The sequence below is a fragment of the Sinocyclocheilus rhinocerous genome, unplaced genomic scaffold, assembly GCF_001515625.1.
Source record: "Sinocyclocheilus rhinocerous isolate Xijiao unplaced genomic scaffold, SAMN03320098_v1.1 scaffold1046, whole genome shotgun sequence".
Lineage (NCBI taxonomy): Eukaryota > Metazoa > Chordata > Actinopteri > Cypriniformes > Cyprinidae > Sinocyclocheilus > Sinocyclocheilus rhinocerous.
In genome coordinates, this window is record NW_015646218.1 from 13,040 (window position 1) to 32,568 (window position 19,529).

At 37.2% G+C, this 19,529-nt stretch overlaps 2 protein-coding genes across 6 annotated transcripts in view; both read left to right on the top strand.

The window, feature by feature from the left end:
* The window catches only part of fdps (farnesyl diphosphate synthase (farnesyl pyrophosphate synthetase, dimethylallyltranstransferase, geranyltranstransferase)), a 5,488-nt gene extending 3,889 nt beyond the window's left edge, over positions 1–1,599 (top strand). For all 3 annotated transcript variants that reach the window (XM_016511079.1, XM_016511081.1, XM_016511082.1), the window contains exons 6-10: positions 74–162; positions 257–329; positions 419–496; positions 613–747; positions 842–1,599. In XM_016511079.1, coding sequence (XP_016366565.1) covers positions 74–162; positions 257–329; positions 419–496; positions 613–747; positions 842–1,042 — 576 coding nt within the window. In that variant the 3' untranslated portion in view covers positions 1,043–1,599. The remainder of the gene's footprint in view (positions 1–73; positions 163–256; positions 330–418; positions 497–612; positions 748–841) is intronic.
* Positions 1,600–2,290: 691 nt separating this feature from the next.
* Positions 2,291–17,252, top strand: LOC107707166 (uncharacterized). 3 transcript variants are annotated; one of them, XM_016511094.1, is made up of 12 exons: positions 2,291–2,451; positions 3,652–6,792; positions 9,254–10,249; positions 10,987–11,106; positions 11,206–11,282; positions 11,459–11,476; positions 11,744–11,918; positions 12,297–12,402; positions 12,515–12,561; positions 13,272–14,025; positions 14,121–14,285; positions 15,275–17,252. In XM_016511094.1, exons 2-12 carry the CDS (start codon positions 3,744–3,746, stop codon positions 15,438–15,440), a joined length of 5,673 nt encoding a protein of 1,890 aa, XP_016366580.1. In that variant the 5' UTR covers positions 2,291–2,451; positions 3,652–3,743; the 3' UTR covers positions 15,441–17,252. The 3 variants fall into 3 exon arrangements, with proteins under 3 accessions (XP_016366580.1, XP_016366581.1, XP_016366582.1); XM_016511095.1 differs by lacking the exon at positions 11,459–11,476; XM_016511096.1 differs by lacking the exon at positions 9,254–10,249.
* Positions 17,253–19,529: the final 2,277 nt, after the last annotated feature.

The following is a 19,529-nucleotide window of genomic DNA, read 5'->3' on the forward strand; positions in this document are numbered from 1 at the left end:
TAAACCTAGGGGAAACACTAAATAGATACTGATGTATGTGCACTTCTTAAACCTGAATCTTTTTTTCTTCAAGACCTCTCTCCAGACAGAGCTGGGTCAAGCTCTAGATCTGATGACGGCCCCTCCACACAAAATTGACCTTGATCGCTTCACCATGGAGAGGTGAGATGGTGTCTCAACTTAAACGAAATGAAACCTTCCAAAAGAAAATACTATTTGCCCAATCACTGACTGATTTACAGTGTATTTGCCATAGGTACAAAGCCATTGTGAAATACAAGACTGCATTCTACTCCTTTTATCTCCCTGTGGCTGCAGCCATGTACATGGTGAGTTTTGTACACAGTATGTGTCTTTTATTTTATTTTTTTATGAAATCTAAAGAATTATTTTTGCAATCATTTTTTATTGATTACAGGCAGGGATTGAAAATGAGACTGAACACAACAATGCTAAAACTATTTTACTTGAGATGGGAGAGTTCTTTCAGATACAGGTATAATAATATTATAATAAAGCAACACTTTTGAAGCCTGGTATCCTTAATGCTATCAGATCTTCTCTGGTTGTAATTTTGTACCAAAGCATTCAGAACATGTTTGTCATTGACAGGATGACTACTTGGATTGTTATGGTGACCCTGCAGTTACTGGAAAGATTGGCACAGATATCCAGGACAACAAATGCAGCTGGCTGGTGGTGACCGCACTGGGCATCATGACACCTGAACAGAGGGCAGAACTCGAGGTGAGAAAATGTGGGACAGTTTCTAAAGGGAAATAACGTCAGAAAGCAACAGACAAACGTGGTAGAGTTAACAGATTTTCCCTCTTTCTCTCAGGCATGTTATGGACGTAGTGATGCTGAAAGTGTTGAACGGGTCAAAGCTTTGTATGATAGTCTGGAAATGCCTATTCGATACCATCAACATGAGGAGGAGAGCTATCGCCGCCTTCAAAAACTCATCCAGCTTCATGCCAAGAATCTGCCTCATGCTGTTTTTCTTAATTTTGCCAAGAAAATATATAAGAGAAACAAATAAGGTGTGGTTCAGAGAAATGAAAGGACACGAATGGAGTTCAGTAATTTTAGGCACGCAGACTTTTATCAAATAAATATGCAGTGAGGGATTTTAGTGGTTGAATAAATATGGAAACGGTAGGTTTTATCTGCACTTTAAATATACTGTCAAGAGTTTAGTTATTTGTCATAATTATTGGTGTTTTCCCTCTGTTATTCTTGCAGAAAAAATGACAATATGCTAATCAGAGGTCTACCACAAATAGCACACATAAACAACACCTGGCAGTGTTTCACTTGGGGTATATATGTAAAAACCATATATTTTCGTCAGGTTTTTGGATTGCATTTTCAATGTCTTTGGGTAAATGAGAGAAAAATGGAAAAAAGAAGAAGGTGTATTGAATAAAATAAATATTTACAAAAGAAAGTTAATATTTCTGAGAATGAAAACCAACAAACTGCTGATCAGATGCAATCCCAGTGAATAGATGCACATATTCCTTAAAAACCTGATTCCTTAAGTATTTAATAATAAGACCAGTGTTGGGGAAAGTTACTTTTAAAAGTAATGCATTACAATATTGTGTTACGCCATAAAAAAGTAACTAATTACGTTACTTAGTTACTTTTTATGGAAAGTAATGTGTTGCTTTATTTTTTAAATCTGGACAGGGTTTTGTTTCTTGAGTGAGATGAATTAATGCATATTCATATTTATTTTAGAACTACAGTAACATCTGATTACTATCAATTGGAAAAAAAAAAGTAACTTGCTTTACTTATTTGAAAAAGTAACTCAGATTTTCTCTTGTAAATAAAAAAGTAATGCGTTACTTTACTAGTTACTTGAAAAAAGTAATCTGATTATGTAACTCGCGTTACTTGTAATGCGTTAGCCCAACACTGAATAAGACAAATAAGCAAAGAAAACCTAGATAAAATATCTGCCCATGCAGAACACAGTGACACTTTCAGGATACATTTTGTGAAACCTGTCACGTTAGGTTGTACTGTACATTATACACTATACCAGAATGTCTGTCTCAGCTATCCGGTTATTCATCAATCGCCATAATTGCTGTAAATTTGGATTATAGAAAGACGAGCAATGTGCTTTTAATAAAGAAATTTGATCAACATTCTTTTACCATGCACTTTTTGTGTGAGGAGGTGTTTGAATGAGTGTGTGCAAGAGAAGTTTTGCAGGCTCGCTGCTCTCGGTTTGGTCCGGGCAGAGGAGAGATGCTGCTGAGGGGTGTGGTCTCGAGGATGGGGATGAGAGCAGAGAGGAGGGGAGGGGAAGGGTGGATGACGGAGCGATAGACAGGAGGAAAGAGAAGAACGGTGTATAATAATTTCAGAGTCATGGCTTGTGCGATGGAATAGAGATCAAGACGAACGCGTCCTTTATATCCTTCTGGAAATTAGGTAATTTTGTTCGTATTACATTTTGTCTGCTGGATTTTGTGCGTTTTGTTTTATTGCCGGATTTTGCTGATGAATCTGTTGTTTTGTTTATAAGGTAAGGTATTCGAAGATATATCAAAAACCGATACGTTCTTATTGTGAAATTATTGATACAGATCCATTAAAGTCTACGGAGGAGGCGTCATCACAACTCGTATGTCATCACATCTTATTAGATCATTTAAATACTCTCTATACATATTTAATATATTAGCCACCAAATAAATAATACACAACGGCGTCTTAGATTACGTGATGTTCAAATATTATATTTATATCAATCATGAGTTTATTTACTAATCGCGCGCTAGGCCTAGATTTACATCCTCTATATCCAAGGACATTGGGCGCGAGCAGTGCATTGCCCACGGTGTTGTTCATGAAGAGCAAAAACAGCGTTAGTCAATGCTATGATTTTCTGCTCCACATGCCTCTTGCAGAGAAAAGGCACAGATTTTGTATAGTAGAATATAGAGATTTCTGGATATGTTAAGGACGTGTTGATTTGCTTATACGTAGGCTATAATAATTTTGTTCTCTCTCTTATGGGTGTGAGAATATTTTTACGTAGAGTATTCTCTAAATAATGTACAAATTTCCCAAGTAAATACAAATGTGTTCTTATCTGAGGTCATCATGGCTTGGGTAAATGCATTAAAAGACTGAAAAAGACTGAAGATGCCAAGCTCTGAATATAACTGTTAGTTGGCAAATATTAAGTAGCCATTTTTTCTTTACTCTTACAAGTAATATTTTAATAATACTGAAATAATATGCCTAAATGAAATACTGTTATATATAGCATTATTATTGAAATTATTACTAATATAATTATTATTAAAATTATATATTGTTTATTAGAAAAACAATTGAATATTAGTACTGAGCGTCCAAGCAGTTTCTTTATAAAAGCTGGTATGTACAATAGGTACACATGTTTCAGTAATATAGTGCATACATTTAGTGTATATACAGTGAATAGTGTATACATTGTTATGCTCTGAGAAACTGGAAATACTATTGATGTTCAATATCAGTCCAGGAGCAGCAGAGAAGTGCTACTTTATGCAATTTACCAAGTGATGCTAACATTTTGTCCAATTTCTCAAGGTGGTAAAATTTTGTGTTTCTAAACAAAATCTGTCTTTCTTGATATTTCAGGTACTAACTAGATACAAGATGTGACCCCATATGTTTACAAACCCCTTAGAAAAACACCAGAATAATAATAAGGACATAAAAACTATTCCACCATGCACCCCTCCTCTCGTCCCTCTGTGCCCCCACGGTCCCGCAGGTTTGACAATAAGCGCACAGAGGTAAAACCAAGCCAAGGGGCTAAGAGGGAGGACAAAATCATGAACATGGCATCTTCATCCCCTCGTCGTGGCACTCGAGGACCACCTGAGTCGTCCAGGTTAAAGGGCCCTGGTCAAGGTGCACGAGCCCCTGTGGTTCAATCCAAACTGGTGCGGCCACAGAAGAATGGTGCTCACGCAATACCAGCAATCTCAAAACCAAAAAGTGGACACACTGTTTCAAACCTAGTCCCAGCTGTGGATCCAAACTGTAATGAGCCCAGCCTACCTTGTCTGTGTTGTGATGGCCATTCACCTCAGGATATCAACAGCCTTTTTAATCACAACCATAACAACAATAATACTGTAAACATCAGGCAACAAATGAAGCTGCCACCGCCACCTCCACAGAAGGAATTGGCAGTTCCAAAACAAGACATCAAAGAAGATGAGTGTAAGCCAGAAGTAAAACAACCTCATGTCATCCCAGTGGAGGAGAGAGAGGAGGAAAATGGCAGTGTGGATGAAAAAGAGGGTGGTCAGCGCAAAAACGATGACTGTAGTGTAAATGTGATTGCTAATGTTGATGAGAATGGCAACGGCAATTGTAATGGTGAAGATGGTGAAGATGATGACGATGAAGATGATGATACTCTTGTCCCTTCTTGCTGCAACTGTCCAGAATCCATGCTGGACTTCTCCCTCACATCTTCTACCTCATCTTCATCCACATCCATCAGCAGCTGCTCAGATCTGGAGTGTGACTGCCCTGATACATTTTCATTGTCATCACAGGACCAAGAGGCAACTGAATGCTATCCATCGTCTCGTTCCCCGGACTCCAACGGCCCTGCCTTTCAGTCCAGTGTCTTACCATTGGATCTCAACACTTCTGCAAGATCGCCTTGCTCTTCTGATGAAGGCTTTCCCTCAGCCCCGTGCTCTCCGTCCTCTGACTATATAGACAGCAAGGGATCAGAAGAAGGAAAATGTCTTAAATTGGATCTCCTCCATTTTTTAGACTCCATAGAAGAGTTGGGAAAAATGGATCTGTTCTACCGCATTTTTATGCTGGCACGCTGGGAACTGGATGGTGAGCTGATTGTCAGAGATAGATTGGATCACCAGCAGAAGCTTCAGAGGGTTAACAAAGAGGTAAAGTTGGCTTATCTTGTGAAGCTTCAGGAGGAAGGGTTAGACTTTGACGATGAGGATATCACTGGAGTTTTGGATGAAATGGGCAACATTGAAATTCCATGGAAGTTGTATAAAAGCAACAAATCAAATGAATCCCAGGAATTTTCTGATGCAGGGGTAGATCTGACAGCTCCTTCTGACCTTGATGAAACTCCTGCCTCTGATTCACTTGCTCCATCACCATCGGATCCTCCTCCTCGGCCCCCGAAACCTCCAACGAGGCATGTGAGTGCCCATCCAGAATCACACACTTACGAGAACATCAACGGACAACATGTCTTCTCAGTCTCATCCACCAATGATGTTACAAGTATCCCTGTCCCTGCCTTACCTGTGCTGTCATCCTCACCCCCACCCCTGAAACCTCCTGCCCTTCCTCCACCTCCATCACAGCCTGTGCCCTACTTCACCCTAAATACAGACAGACCTGCTCTCACCTCCCCCACACCACCAATTCCTCTTCCAAGAAGACGTCATAAAGCCCGTCTAGAGGCTCAGAGACTTGCTGAGCTTGAAAGAGAAAAGACTCCTCTGTCCCTTCCACCGCCAACATCCAGACCTCCTCCATTGCCACCTCCACCTGCGATGTCCTCTCCTCCAGCTATTCCACCTCCACCATCACTCCCGCCACCTCCATCTTTTCATGCTCTGGATGTGGAAATCCGAAAGTTGCTTGCACTAGCAGGCCTCACCCAAGCTGAATTGCTAAAATTTAGTCCCGAGTTGGGTGTTTGTGTAGATGTTGTCCTGGAGAATGAGCAACAGCTGATGTCTGATGTCTCTCAGATTGGAGAAATCAGTGTAAACAGGACACACAAGGAAGAAGGTGTAGATAAGGGGTATTCCAGATTGAGAGAAGAATTTGGGAAAGACAGGTCTACAGGTGTAAAGGAATTAGATACTCTCAGTGAAAAGGAGGTTTCTAAAGATGAACAGAAGGAAGCAAACAGGACAACATCCTTCACAGAAATGGCAAGACGACGTAAGAGAAATGGTGGACACTGTAATCATAGCTGCAGCTGTGGTTTAGGATCCAATGTTAGCCTATCTCCCAACTCATATTACAGCACTGATCGTAGCAGTACAAACATCCCGAATGTTAGCTTTGGGAGTTTTGATTATTCTTCAATGATTTCAGATACCCCTCCTCCTCCACCTCCACGACCATTGCCCCCTTGTCCACCAATTGCCTCCAGTCCTTCTGAACTTCCTCCTCTCAAGCCATGCACTCTACCTTCCAATGCATCTCGCCCTGACAGATTTGACTGGCTGATAGCCTTCACCCCAGATACAGAGTCGCCACCTCTTGAGATGCGAAAATCGTCGAATGATGCCATGTTGCAAAAAGGCCCAACTTCAACTTCAGGCTCAAAAGTCACAACTTTTAAAGAGTTACGCAACAGAAGTAAACAGAGCTACCCACCAGCTCATATTGAACCAGAACCTGATCCAACTGTTATCACCCCAGAGCCTGATTTCCTGTACAACCTCAAATGGAGAAGAGAAAAGATTGACGGGGATGGCTGGGAATATACTTCCCAAGCACAAGCCTCATTTCTTCTGCCACCACCCACTCCTGCCTCATTGTCCCTCTTTAGGGAAATGTGCCGCCTGAATAAACAAGAAGATTGCCCAGCAGAACCCAAAGTGTCCCAACAAATTGGCTGTTCAGTAAGTGAAGGCAGCCTAAGGACTATTTGGGATGAAAGAGATAAAGCTGTTCACACCAAGAATATGGATGATGAAGATAAAGTGGAAGTTAGGGGAATGGCAGATGGAGCATGGACTTTGGAAACCAGGACAACAGGTAAAGTTGTATTTCATAAATATAGTTGTTTCTCTGACCTGTTTTGTCTTAGAGAGTTCATCCACACAATAAAACAGTGCCAATTCAGTGGAATAGGAGAAAGTAAAAGAACAGCAGTCTGATGACATGGAAAGTGGTGAGCCAAGATGAGAGTCACGCAGGCAGATGGGCAGATGAATCAGCAGAGCAAGACTGGAGGGAATTTCAGAATGCAGCAGGCTTAATGCTGTGTTGTTTCTCATGATGTCACAAAGCTTTTTAATTATTCATCCTCTCAGCAGGCTAATTCCCTTTTTCTCTCACCCTCTCTTCCTTTGCCCTGGCTGGCACACATTATATATCATACTTTTCACTGTCAACCTTCCTATTTTTCAGTCAGTAGTATTAAAGTCTCGTTTTAAATTGACTTTTGAAGTGAAGTCAAATGCACTGACATTTCAAAACTTTAAAATTATATTACTATCACAAATATTGTCTCATACAAAAGTCATGATGCACACCCACACCTCTCTCCCTCTCTCCTCCACCTTGCTTTGTCATTTTCCTGACATGCCTTGTTGTCTCCTATTATTAAATTGATACTCCTATGCTTGTTATTCTCTCATCTCATTATTTTCAATTTGCCATTTCTCTTTTGCTCTGCTCCTTTCTGCACTATTTATCTGCCAAATGGAAAAGGCAAATTTGCTTGGATCAGGTTACTTCACTTTTGACTTCGGATATAAATGGCCTCTAATGTGCCTGTAAATTGAGTAGCAAATACATTTGAGGGAGTCCTCATTTTTGTTTACAAGTTTAACACATCATACAACTCTGCTAACCCATGCTTTGGCAATATAAGTACTATTCATCTTATTCATGGATATTCGTATTCATGAATTTAACTTTGGTGTTTAGATCTTCAAGTTGTGTATATCTGTTTTAGTTTGTGTTAGTAAATTGCTGTTTAGTGAATCTTTACACCCTTCATCACTCACATTTCTGGCTGTGTCAGTTAGCTCAAGAACATGACCTTATGCCTTTTAGTGTAAAAAAGGTGTGACTCAGACCTTTACACCAATCACAATACAGCAACAGGGAAACAGGAAGTGCTGAGTTTTGAGAGAGGGAGATATCTGGCAAGCTAAGGTAAAGTAGAATGGTTTTTATGTGTGTAAATCATAATTATCTAGAGATATGTACTGTATGATGAAAATGTACACTTTTTGACTGAATGGGATTCAATTGGATGGTTCAATTTTATAACACTTAATCGGCATAATCCATTGAAATGCAACATGCAATCTATTATATCAGAAGGTGAATGCCAGTGTTCTAGATCCGAAATACTTATTTTCAAGACAGTTAGGCCTTGTAGCTTGTCTTTCAAGGCAAAGTTGCCATTGTAGGTGAAACGTGATCCTAGTGCAGCTCCTAGTGAGATCCTAGAGAGAAATTGCTTTCCTGCAAACGGTCGAATTTTGAGGGATCATCAGATAAAGTGCTATTAGGTTCTGCACACTATATACTGAAAATTGTGTGTGTGTGTTTTAGTAGTTAAAAAAACAGCACAGAAAAGATACAAAGGTGTGGCACTCAGTACTCTGTACAGTTATAAGAAGGAAATTTGAGTACTTGACTGATTAGTTTTTATGGATTTGTATTTACTATTATGTTATTTACTATTAACCTATTTAGGCAAAAATAGTTAGGCTTTCACTTTTTAAATTTTTTTTGAATGTTCTGACCTGTGAAACACCATGAGCATCATAAAATGTGCTGTCCAGATAAAATGTATTATTATGATCTAAATTCACATCTTTAGACAATGAATTATATACATATTTTACCCATGCACTGTGGCATGTTGTGCTGTGTTCGAGTGTTTGTATGATTATTGCAACAGAAAATACTCTTTACATACAGCATATTGAATGTTTGAAGGAGTTCTCTATCATTTGTTTCATCATATCTAAGTGCATTCTCTCTTCTTCTAAATGACACTAACATTTTTCCATTCTCTCTTTTTCTCCCTCTTTCTTCACTGTTTGCTGTTTTACCATTTTTTTTTTGAATGTTCTGACCTGTGAAACACCATGAGCATCATAAAATGTGCTGTCCAGATAAAATGTATTATTATGATCTAAATTCACATCTTTAGACAATGAATTATATACATATTTTACCCATGCACTGTGGCATGTTGTGCTGTGTTCGAGTGTTTGTATGATTATTGTAACAGAAAATACTCTTTACATACAGCATATTGAATGTTTGAAGGAGTTCTCTATCATTTGTTTCATCATATCTAAGTGCATTCTCTCTTCTTCTAAATGACACTAACATTTTTCCATTCTCTCTTTTTCTCCCTCTTTCTTCACTGTTTGCTGTTTTACCATTCTGCCCATCCTTTCAATTCTGAATCTCCTCCATTGTTATAATCTCATAATTATTCACCCCGTACCCATAATAACTGTAAAAGTGTCCTCACCTCCCTTGTCCCTCTCCTCGACTTCACCTTATTACCTGCACTCTGCTCCCCTGTCACAAGCCTCAAAGTTTTACCACACTGACACTAACAGGGATCGTGCCGTGACCCGTTGTGAGGGTTCCATAAACATCTCAAACCCGTTATGCATAAATTCCACTTTTGACTGCATCAAAGATGACTATACTGACTCCCTGTACTGTGCTGGCCCAGAAAACAATACGTTTTTGTTCTGTAAACAAGAGAATGATCTCAATGGTAACATGGATTCTCTGTACCACCGCTGTAATCATGCTGACAGCTTCCTAGACTGTGGGCATGATCCTGACAGCACAAGAAACAGCTTCTGTCTACATAACAGTGGAGTAGATTCAATCAGAAATGATGATTCACTTTACAGTGATGCCAGATACACAAGAAGTAGCCTGAAGCTGTTCACTGACCCTGAACCACCAACTGACATTAACACTATCACTGAGGGCGACATAACGCCATACAAAAACATTGATATGCAAACTTACATAACTATGCGAAACCTCAAAAATCGGAGCTATGTGAACAAAAACAGTTATAAAGATGCCAACTTGCTGTTTGATTTGAACTCAGACAACATTGATGACTCAAAACCACCAATCAACTCATTTTTGGACCAAAACAGCAATGAAAACACAACACAGAACAAACAGCATCTTGTATCTTTCCCTGCTTACTACCTTTATCACCCCAAAAACTGCCCCTTGCATAAAGGCGCCCCCCCACGGCTGTCCCCTGTTGGAGCGATCTCACCTCCCCATAGGTCCGGGCCTCCAGTTCCAGGCACAGATGTTGCCCGTCTCTGTTCACCCCTGTTCCCTCGCAGTCACACCCTTCCTGCCCTTGCCGCCCCCCTTTACTACCCTTATCTGTACACTCCCCCTGATCAAGTCCCTCTGTGGGAGCCATCGGTCCCCATACTTCACTCTCAGCAGAGTCCACCACCGCTCACTTTGAGTAAGAGATCAGTGCATTCTCATTTCTCTCACTTTCCTCCACTTCTTTCCACTTTCTTTGATTGTAAAGCACCATGTCTGTTTGTCGTTGTGTCTTCTCCATTCATATCCTGTGGATATTGTAGCACTGTCTGTCTGTGACAGTGTGAAATATGTGATTGTCTCTGTTGCATGATGGCATCAGACCTGTTTCTTAAAAATGATAATATGTGGTTTATTTTTTATTTTATTTTTTTGCTGTTCAACTGTTAGTGTTAATTTTTATTTGCTTGAATTTTTTTATTATAAATTATGTAAGTTAATTATTTTTCTATAAATATACCTATTGCTCTTTTAAACTTTTTGAAAATGTCTTTGTGTTTACGAGTACAATTTTTAAATTTAAATTTTTTATATAAATATGCTTATTGCTCTTATTTAACCTTTTTTTGTTTATGGCTATGCTTTTTTAATTTAATTTAATTTAATTTAATTTTTCACCCCTGACACTTACAATATATTTTTGTTATTTTTTATGCTGCTCAGCATGTTTTGCTTTTGCATGTGACAAACCCAAATATGACTGAAATGAATAAATATCTTTCATAATTTATTCATTAATATTTGTATCGGATCTTTACACGTTCCTCACGAGCTGCTGTCATGTACTGCACTGGATTGGCTCAAGATCAACTGTAATACATTATCTTCTGTTAATCGAGTTTCTATCCCCACCCTGCTGTCTTTCCCTCCTAATAGCTGTTCGTAGCTTCTCATTTGCTGGCTCTGAGCAGAAGAACGTAGCCTGGATGGGAGAAGATGTGAGGCCCTCACTGAGTGCTGAAGGGCTGTCTTCTGCCTGCCTGCAAGAAAAGAAAAGTAATATAGAATAGTATACCTCCCAAATTGTTGGTCCACATTTGTTTTTATTTTGCTTTTGTAAATAATTGTCGACATTTTATGTGTTTTGTCTCACAGTTCTTGTCAATTCAGTAAGTGTGGCAGTGGAAGCCATTTTGGCTCAGTTCGGTTTGTCCAGGACTGTTGTACAGAAGGTCAGTTTTGTTTGTTCTCAAACTTGGCATTTTAACTCCACTTTAGTTTAATATAAACATTCCCACAGAAAAGAAAAATTTAACATTAATAGAATTAGTAAATCATACCTGTTTTTCCCTCTCTCTCCATGCCACTTCCATGCACTTGGCTTATCTCTTCCTTTTTCTTTCTCCAGTTTCACTCAGTAGATAAGGTACTTCAATGTTCATAAACATGAACTTTGCGAATAACTTATTTTTACACTAAGCTCATGCACCTTTCACCTCTTTTTCATATTCCACCTATTTTCACCTATTTTCATATTCTCTCTTTTCTACCTCTTTTATTTATTTTAAACACTTTATATACCCTATATCTTTTTCTCCATTGCTTTGCAAATTTTTTTTAATTTTCCTCTCCGTCTCTCTCCCCCTTTTGTCTGCCTATCTCCCATTGCCCTTTTTTTGACCTCTGTTGACAGACTCTTTCTGGAGACAGCCGTGTAAATCCCTCTCTGGGTCGTCTGGTACTGCAGTGCCTTTGCCCAGCCCTGCGCAACCTGCTCTCTGATGGATTCAAGCCCCACCAGAGTGACCTCATTGCAGGCAGAAGGCCAAATTCACCCTGGGGATTGGTTCAGGCCTCCACCAAACCAGGTATAATACATCTGGACCTGGCATACAAGACAATTACCTTCATTAAATATCTCATTTTATATTCTACCTCTCGTTTTCTCTCTCTCCATCTCTCATCCTCACACTTGTTTCGGTCTTTTATTTTCTGGCACCGTGAATCCCTGCAGAATTGACTCACCCATCTCTGTCATACTTCCAATCTTTAAATATTCCTTGGATTTCTCTCTGAGTAGCATTTCCATTGTCTCATGTTTCCTGTAGCATTATCATGATTTCAATACTTTGTTCACCATGGTACACATTCATTCTGTTGCCTTTCCTAGCATTTTAAAATAATCAATCATTTGCTTGTGACTTACGTGGATCTTTTAAAAATCGTCATTTATTGTGGTCCTTTAGGCCCGAGCACACAGGCTTTGCACAGCCTCCAGACTAAAGTAGCAGGGCTTCCTCAGCTTAGGCAGAGCAGACACAAGTTCAACGCATTCCTGTTTGGCCTTCTCAAGTAAGCCAGAACTTTCCTCAGTCCAAAAGATGGTTTTATTGACGATATATTGATTGTCCCTCTTTTTATTCTCCATTGATTTATTCTTTTCTTCTACTAATCTGCCATGCAGTGTCAAGCTCCTGGATTACTGGCTTTCACATCTGCAGTCCTGCAGTGGTAAGTGTTCATATTTACTGTTGTTCTCCAATGGTCCTCGCTGGAAGCTAGTTTTTGGAACAATGGCAGCTAGTGGACCATCTTGAACTGGCAACAAACCAGTTAACAAGTAGTATAACCAGCTTCAGGTGATCGAGCAATTTTTTTAAAACATGGTGGGTGGTCGATCAGCTTAAACTCTCTAATGACCAGATTAGACCAGCTACCATGTTGCAAAACACATTTATCAGCCCAAGCTGGATTTTACAACATAGATTGAGCAATATCAAACTCAACTTTCCCATGACTGCTATCAATCTTAAACTGAATAGTAAGAAACAAAATAGTAACAAAATTTGTATGTGTAATACATGTAAAAGGCATGCGATCCTTTGAACCCAAGTAGTTTTTTTTTTTTGGTAAAGCTTTTAGCATCAATCAAAATGGGCTCTAAAAAAACAGCAAGACTCCTGAATTACCTGTTGAGTAAAACCAAATGACTAAAATGCCCTTTTCCATTACGCAATAAAATTTAATTATATAGGTTTATTTGATAACAAATAATTGATAGAATTTATCAAGCATCACAGTGGTAGATCTATTTTAACCAGTGATGCTGTTTAATTTGGATATTTTATTAATTTAAAAAAATCTATCAATATAAATGGCCTCATTTATTTTTCTTTATCGTAATTTTTACCTTTGTCTTTTCATTTTCCTCACTCCCGCAGATGTGTTGGAGACATATTACCGGCCCACTTCCTTCATGCGTCTGTCACTAACTTCTTGCCAGCCTCTTTTTGAGGAGCTTCTCCTCCTACTGCAGCCTCTCTCTCTTCTGACCTTTAACCTCGACCTGCTGTTTCAGCATCACCACCTTGACCCCTCCTCCCCAACTCTCACCCCAGCCAGTCACACATCTGAGATATATAGCCAACCAAATGAAGACTTCAGCTTCCACTTATCACCCAAGGGGCTTTTCCAAGGAGGTCGTCTTGGAAGCGTGTTAGAGCAAGACCATGGCAGTTTGGGTTTAGACACCAATCCTAATTCAGGTCTCACGAGTCACGTTCTTGATGTGTCAGCCTATCGCAATCCAATTTCGCTGTCATCAGACGTCACCAAGGAGGAAGCCAATCCGCCATTATCATGGTTTAAAGGGAATGACATCTCCATACCTCTTAATGCGGGAAGCATTTCCCAGCAGGCAGGCCAGGCTCTTCAGCAAGGCTGGGGGGCAGTAATGCGTTTGGGGGAGCGTTTAGGGCAGAACTTTGGATTGGCCACCACCACAGAGGATGTTAAAGGTCCAAACTCACCAGACGACTTCAAGACTGGATTCTCACTGAATCTAAAAAGTCCAGATGAAAACAGGCAGCAACCAAGAGACGACCTTTTCTTGAGGGATAGTGGAGCTGCTGTTCCCTGGGGTCTGGGACGGCTATTTGGAGCTTCTAAGAGCCCCAACAACCCACCAACAAGCAGGTTTGATTATGTTTTTTTAAATGTCAGTTAAGTATATTTCAGATTTGTCAGGTTTATTTATGTGACGTATCTTTTTATCCTCTTTCATACTGTAGGCGCCCATCTCAGTGGCTCTCGCCAGGCGTATCCGTCCTTTCCCGCTTAGTTAATCTTGGCCAGGGTTCTCCGCCTGAGAAGAGAGAGCCCCAGAGAAGCAAAGATAAGGAGGAAGATGAAAACGAAAAGATTAATGAAACCAGAGATCAGCCAAAGCCCCTGAGGTAAAGTTTCTGTTAGATTTTTCATATTCTTAACAGATTTACATTTATGCATTTTATGAGAATAATGTTCAGACCTTTTCCAGAAAAAATAAAATGTTTTTTAAGGGCTTGTGGTTATTTAGGTCAGTGACACAATGTTAGTTTTTGTCTATTAATTTATTCAGGAAAAAAAAAGTAAATTAAAAAAATTTAAAATAAAAATTAATTCATACATGCAATGGCTTGAATAAATTTCTTAAATTTTTTTATTTAAATTTATTTGTTTATTTATGTATTTATTTATTTATTTGCAAAACACAAATTTCAGAAATAAAATCCATAAATATTCATTAGGGTATAAAGTAGAAAATGTCAGGCTAAAGCAGCTGTCCTTATGTCAAATTGAAGTAAAAAAGCCTCATTAAAAGAATTATATTATTGAAAAGAAAATCTTATTTATAAGTTTGGCGATCTTTATTATTTCGTAGAAAAAAATATTTTAGCAAAACCATTTTACGGCTTATAATATTTGAAAGTAGTTTTGTAAACTTAATCAAAGTCATGCAAGCCAACAAGCATCGCGAAAAATGCAAAAAAAGAAAAAAAAAGAAATAATATCATAGACTGGACCCTGCTGTGTGTCAAGGTCAATAAGTCTCTTAAAATATTAAACTTTTTATGACAAGCCAAGGTTAGTTAACATTGTAAAATGTGGTGCCAAAAATGTAATAATATTTATACATTAATAATCATGATATTACAAAAAAAAACTTTTTACTTGTAATATTTAAATTATTTTTAAGTAATTATTAATTATTATTATTTACGTGTTTATAATTATGTGTGCACTCACAAGTATACAATATGTGAGCAAAATATGCTATTAACTTTTACCACTATTACATTCATCTTGACAGTTTAATATGTTGACCCATAAAGCAGTCTCTGAAAAGAGTGTCTGAAGCTTTTACTGTCAGCAGTGTGCTGAGTCTTGTGTTCTGATTCATCAGGATGGTCAGAACTCTGTGTGACCACACAGGCACTGGAGCAGAGCTGAGCTTCAGTAAGGGGGCGGAGCTTGTTCTGTTGGGAGGCATGGACCACGATTGGATTCGATGTCGTCAAGGTCACAAGGAAGGCCTTGTTCCCATTGGTTATGCTTCACTTATCATGTGACTTATCTTTAATTCTGCCTGTATGTTTGTGTGAAAGAATATCAGGGGTGTATAATGTATAAGGAAAAAGACCATATATAGATGTAGTTATTAGTAGCTGTGTTATGTGTTTATCTGTTTATCTCTGACCCTCGTTGCCTGGTTTGTGATGTCTGGAATATTTTCTGTGATTATATTGGAAACAAAATTACTGTATAAATCATAAATATATATATTTCGATTTTACAAAGATAGATAGACAGATAAACAAGAAATCGAAATGGGTAATGAATAAGAATCGAGTTTAACATTATTAGGTGTTGCCATAACAAACAGCTCGCCCGTAATCTTACTTAAAAAGCTCATTGTAAAATGTAAAACAGCATTTCATTATCATTTTAAGTCTACTAAACAACCAATATGCATATGCGACTTAATTTCATCCGCAACTGTGTGTAAAACCCCTTGAATTTCTTATCATATCATCAGCCCAGCCATGTGTTGTAAAGTCAAGGATGACTTCATGATTGGAAAGGCATGAGTTTTGGTTATTTTGGGGCTGCATTAGTGAATAAATGACATATTTACTCCAGTTAACTCTTTAATTTATTATACAATTAATGTTTTTGGTATTTTGTTTTATTATTATTGAGCTATTTAATAAGGAATTACTGGCTAATCAGTCTAAAAACGAGCTGCTTGACAATTCAAAATAATTTATTCCTCATAATATTAATACTTTGTTGTACTAAATTGTACACCAACAATTAATAGATGAACTCTTGGTATTGCCTGAAAATGTCCTTATATATACACCCTTTTATTATCTCACTTCCCAAAAAAACATTTTGTTTGAAGACCGACATTCTTCTTCTTCTTCTTGTTATTATTGTAACTGTCAATGGTAACAGTCAAATATATTAGAGTGGTAGTGTGTAGATGATTCTTTTCTATTTCTTACAGTGTGATGGCTACTGTGGTAAGATCTGTATCACCTTGAGCTTGATAGTGACTACATACTCTGTACTGTACTGTTTATGAGGCTTGTTGCTGGGGAAACCGTATATGATTGATAGCATTCATGATTTTCGTTGAATGGATATTCTGCATCCGAATAAAGCTTTGAATCAGGGGTTTACATACTAAACCTGCATGAATGTGTATGAATGTGTGTAGCAAATGTCAGGTAATCATCAATACAACTTCTTTGTGAGCACGGATATATTCGCTCAAACTACAAACGCTTCATGCTGAAGGAATGGGCCAGGATTTTAGTGGCTGTAGTGGGAAAGGTGGTTTGAAATAGAGCTTGCTTATTCTTGTTCATTAATTGGCCCTCTTGTGTTTCTCACAGTTGAATGCTCGTGTGTAGTATGAATTTTTGTCAAGCCTCTGACTTGGCACTGCTAATCAAAAATATATTCAGACAAATGAAAGATTACTCTTGTGACGTTAGTGTGCCAGTCCGCATGGAGCACAGCTTTGCCCATCACACCACGTAATGATATGCCTTCTGGATTATTCCAACCAATAGCAAAACATCAGTGGGCTACAGTAGCAGTAACCAGTTCACACTGATACATATATATATATAAGTATGAATCTTACAACTGAAAATTTATGTATAGGATTTATGTATGTATGAGTATGTCAAGGGACAGCTGGTATAGTTTTTAGAATATAGTTTAGGAGAAAACACAATCTGAGATATAACTGCTTGAGAAGTCAGCTTTGTAATTGGCTTGAGCTTTAATGTCTCTGTTTTAAAAAAATGAAGAAAATATAATAAAATCTTATGGTTTGAGAAGCAAGCAGCAGGGGTTCGGTAAAAAAACAAATAAATCATATTTAGTGTCATAGTCTTTACCTCACAGGGCAAACTGCAATGATGCATGACTTTTTTTTACATTTTATTTATTATTATCATTATTATTAGTTCTGTTCTTGTAGTTGTCATTTTCAGTATGACTGTGCATTAATAATTGTGACATTTGAAATACACTAGTATGTTCTGGAGAAAGAAACAGCTATGTTGCATTATAAAAATAGTGTACTTATTGTTTGTGGTTAATATACCATAATATTGATCTGCTTTTTATCTGTTCCTTTTGTCTATCTCTCTATCTATCTCTTGTGTGGTAATGAGTTGCGTAGCTCTGTGGTATTGCCCATCGCTGGTAGCACACTTAAAGCATATTATGTACTGTACCAACTCTTGAGTTCTGTAATTCCCTGTGAATCAGCTCTATGCATGTTGGTGTTTGTAAATATACCCAATAAAATATTAAAAGAAGCAAGTAGAGTGTGTGGTGCTGAAAAGGTATGTTGTGGTGGCCACAAATATACAGTGTTTATACATGTCAGCTGCAATACCACAGATCACATTAAGATGTCACTAGATGAACAGAAGCTCCAAAGAGACAACTTCTGCAGAGATAAGGCTGAAGTGATCTGTTTAATGTCACCAACAGAACAAACAACTTGTATGTATATATATATATATATATATATAAACAAATTAAAAGCTAAAATTAGTCACTACCAATCCTCAAGACCATATAGCTGTCCGGATAATATTCCTAAACTACACATACAGTGATGCATTTGCACATGCCTTAAGTGCATTCACTTCTTACACACACTTTGGGATATAATATCAAACCCACCTTATGCAAGTTTGTAATTAATAGAGACAGATCTAATTTCCATTATTAAGATATTTTGATCCCACATCGTGATTTCTAGAGCCAATCCATGTGTTCTCAATGTAAATTTTTCCCAATTAAAATGACACTTTAAATATTTCTCAATACCAATTTATAACACTGCCCTCTTGTGGCACATACAGAAACATTTGTAAAATTATTACAGAAAATTATAGTCTAATATTTTACATCATTTCAAATATCACAAAAAAAAACAATAGTCCATAACATATATGTATGAACTAATATTTTCTGTAATAATTATTTTTACTATATAATGTTGAAAGAATAAAGGTGACTTTATAATCATGGTTGCTGCATCTAGACTATTTCCAATGTAGGCTGGTTTCCACCACATGAGAAAAAAAAAAGTCTCATAAAAGGTCATTATGAGACAAAAAAACAAAAATTATGACAATCATACAAAGACAAGATTATTTATATTATAAAAATTGACAAAATTTGAAAACTCGGAGTCATAGTTATGACAACCAGTCATTATGACATAGTTACAGTTTTTATGACATAACATAATTATGACAAAAAAGTCATATTTATGACAAAGTCATTATGACATTGTTACAGTCATTATGACATGATACAATCATTATGATATTGTTAGTCTTTATGACATAACACAATTATGACAGTTACAGTCATTTGACATAACATGATTATGACAAACAGTCATAGTTATTACATAAATACGTCATAATTATGACAGGTGAAATTAGAACAAAAAGTTGAAATTATGAGATAAAAAAGTCATAATTATTACATTAAAATTATGACTTTTACTCATAATTATGGCTTTGTATATCATCATTTTGACATAATTTTGTCATCAATTTGACTTTCTAAAACAAAAATTATGACAATCATACAAAGTCAAGATTATTTATATTATAAAAATTGACAAAATTTGAAAACTCGGAGTCATAGTTATGACAAACAATCATTATGACATAGTTACAGTTTTTATGACATAACATAATTATGACAAAAAAGTCATATTTATGACAAAGTCATTATGACATTGTTACAGTCATTATGACATGATACAATCATTATGATATTGTTAGTCTTTATGACATAACACAATTATGACAGTTACAGTCATTTGACATAACATGATTATGACAAACAGTCATAGTTATGACATAAATACGTCATAATTATGACAGGTGAAATTAGAACACAAAGTTGAAATTATGAGATAAAAAAGTCATAATTATTACATTAAAATTATGACTTTTACTCATAATTATGGCTTTGTATATCATCATTTTGACATAATTTTGTCATCAATTTGACTTTCTATGTTATAATATATAATTATGACTTAGTAGCAAAAAATTTTGGCATTATTTTATAATTATGGCTCACCAAAGAATTATTTTTTTCTA

Bases quoted from the DNA above. Each gene is read 5' to 3' on its own strand.
- LOC107707166 (XM_016511094.1), top strand. From the start codon at position 3,744: ATGCACCCCTCCTCTCGTCCCTCTGTGCCCCCACGGTCCCGCAGGTTT. The intron at 11,919-12,296 runs GTATAATACATC...GTGGTCCTTTAG, and splicing joins TCAGGCCTCCACCAAACCAG to GCCCGAGCACACAGGCTTTG. The intron at 14,286-15,274 runs GTAAAGTTTCTG...CTGATTCATCAG, and splicing joins GATCAGCCAAAGCCCCTGAG to GATGGTCAGAACTCTGTGTG.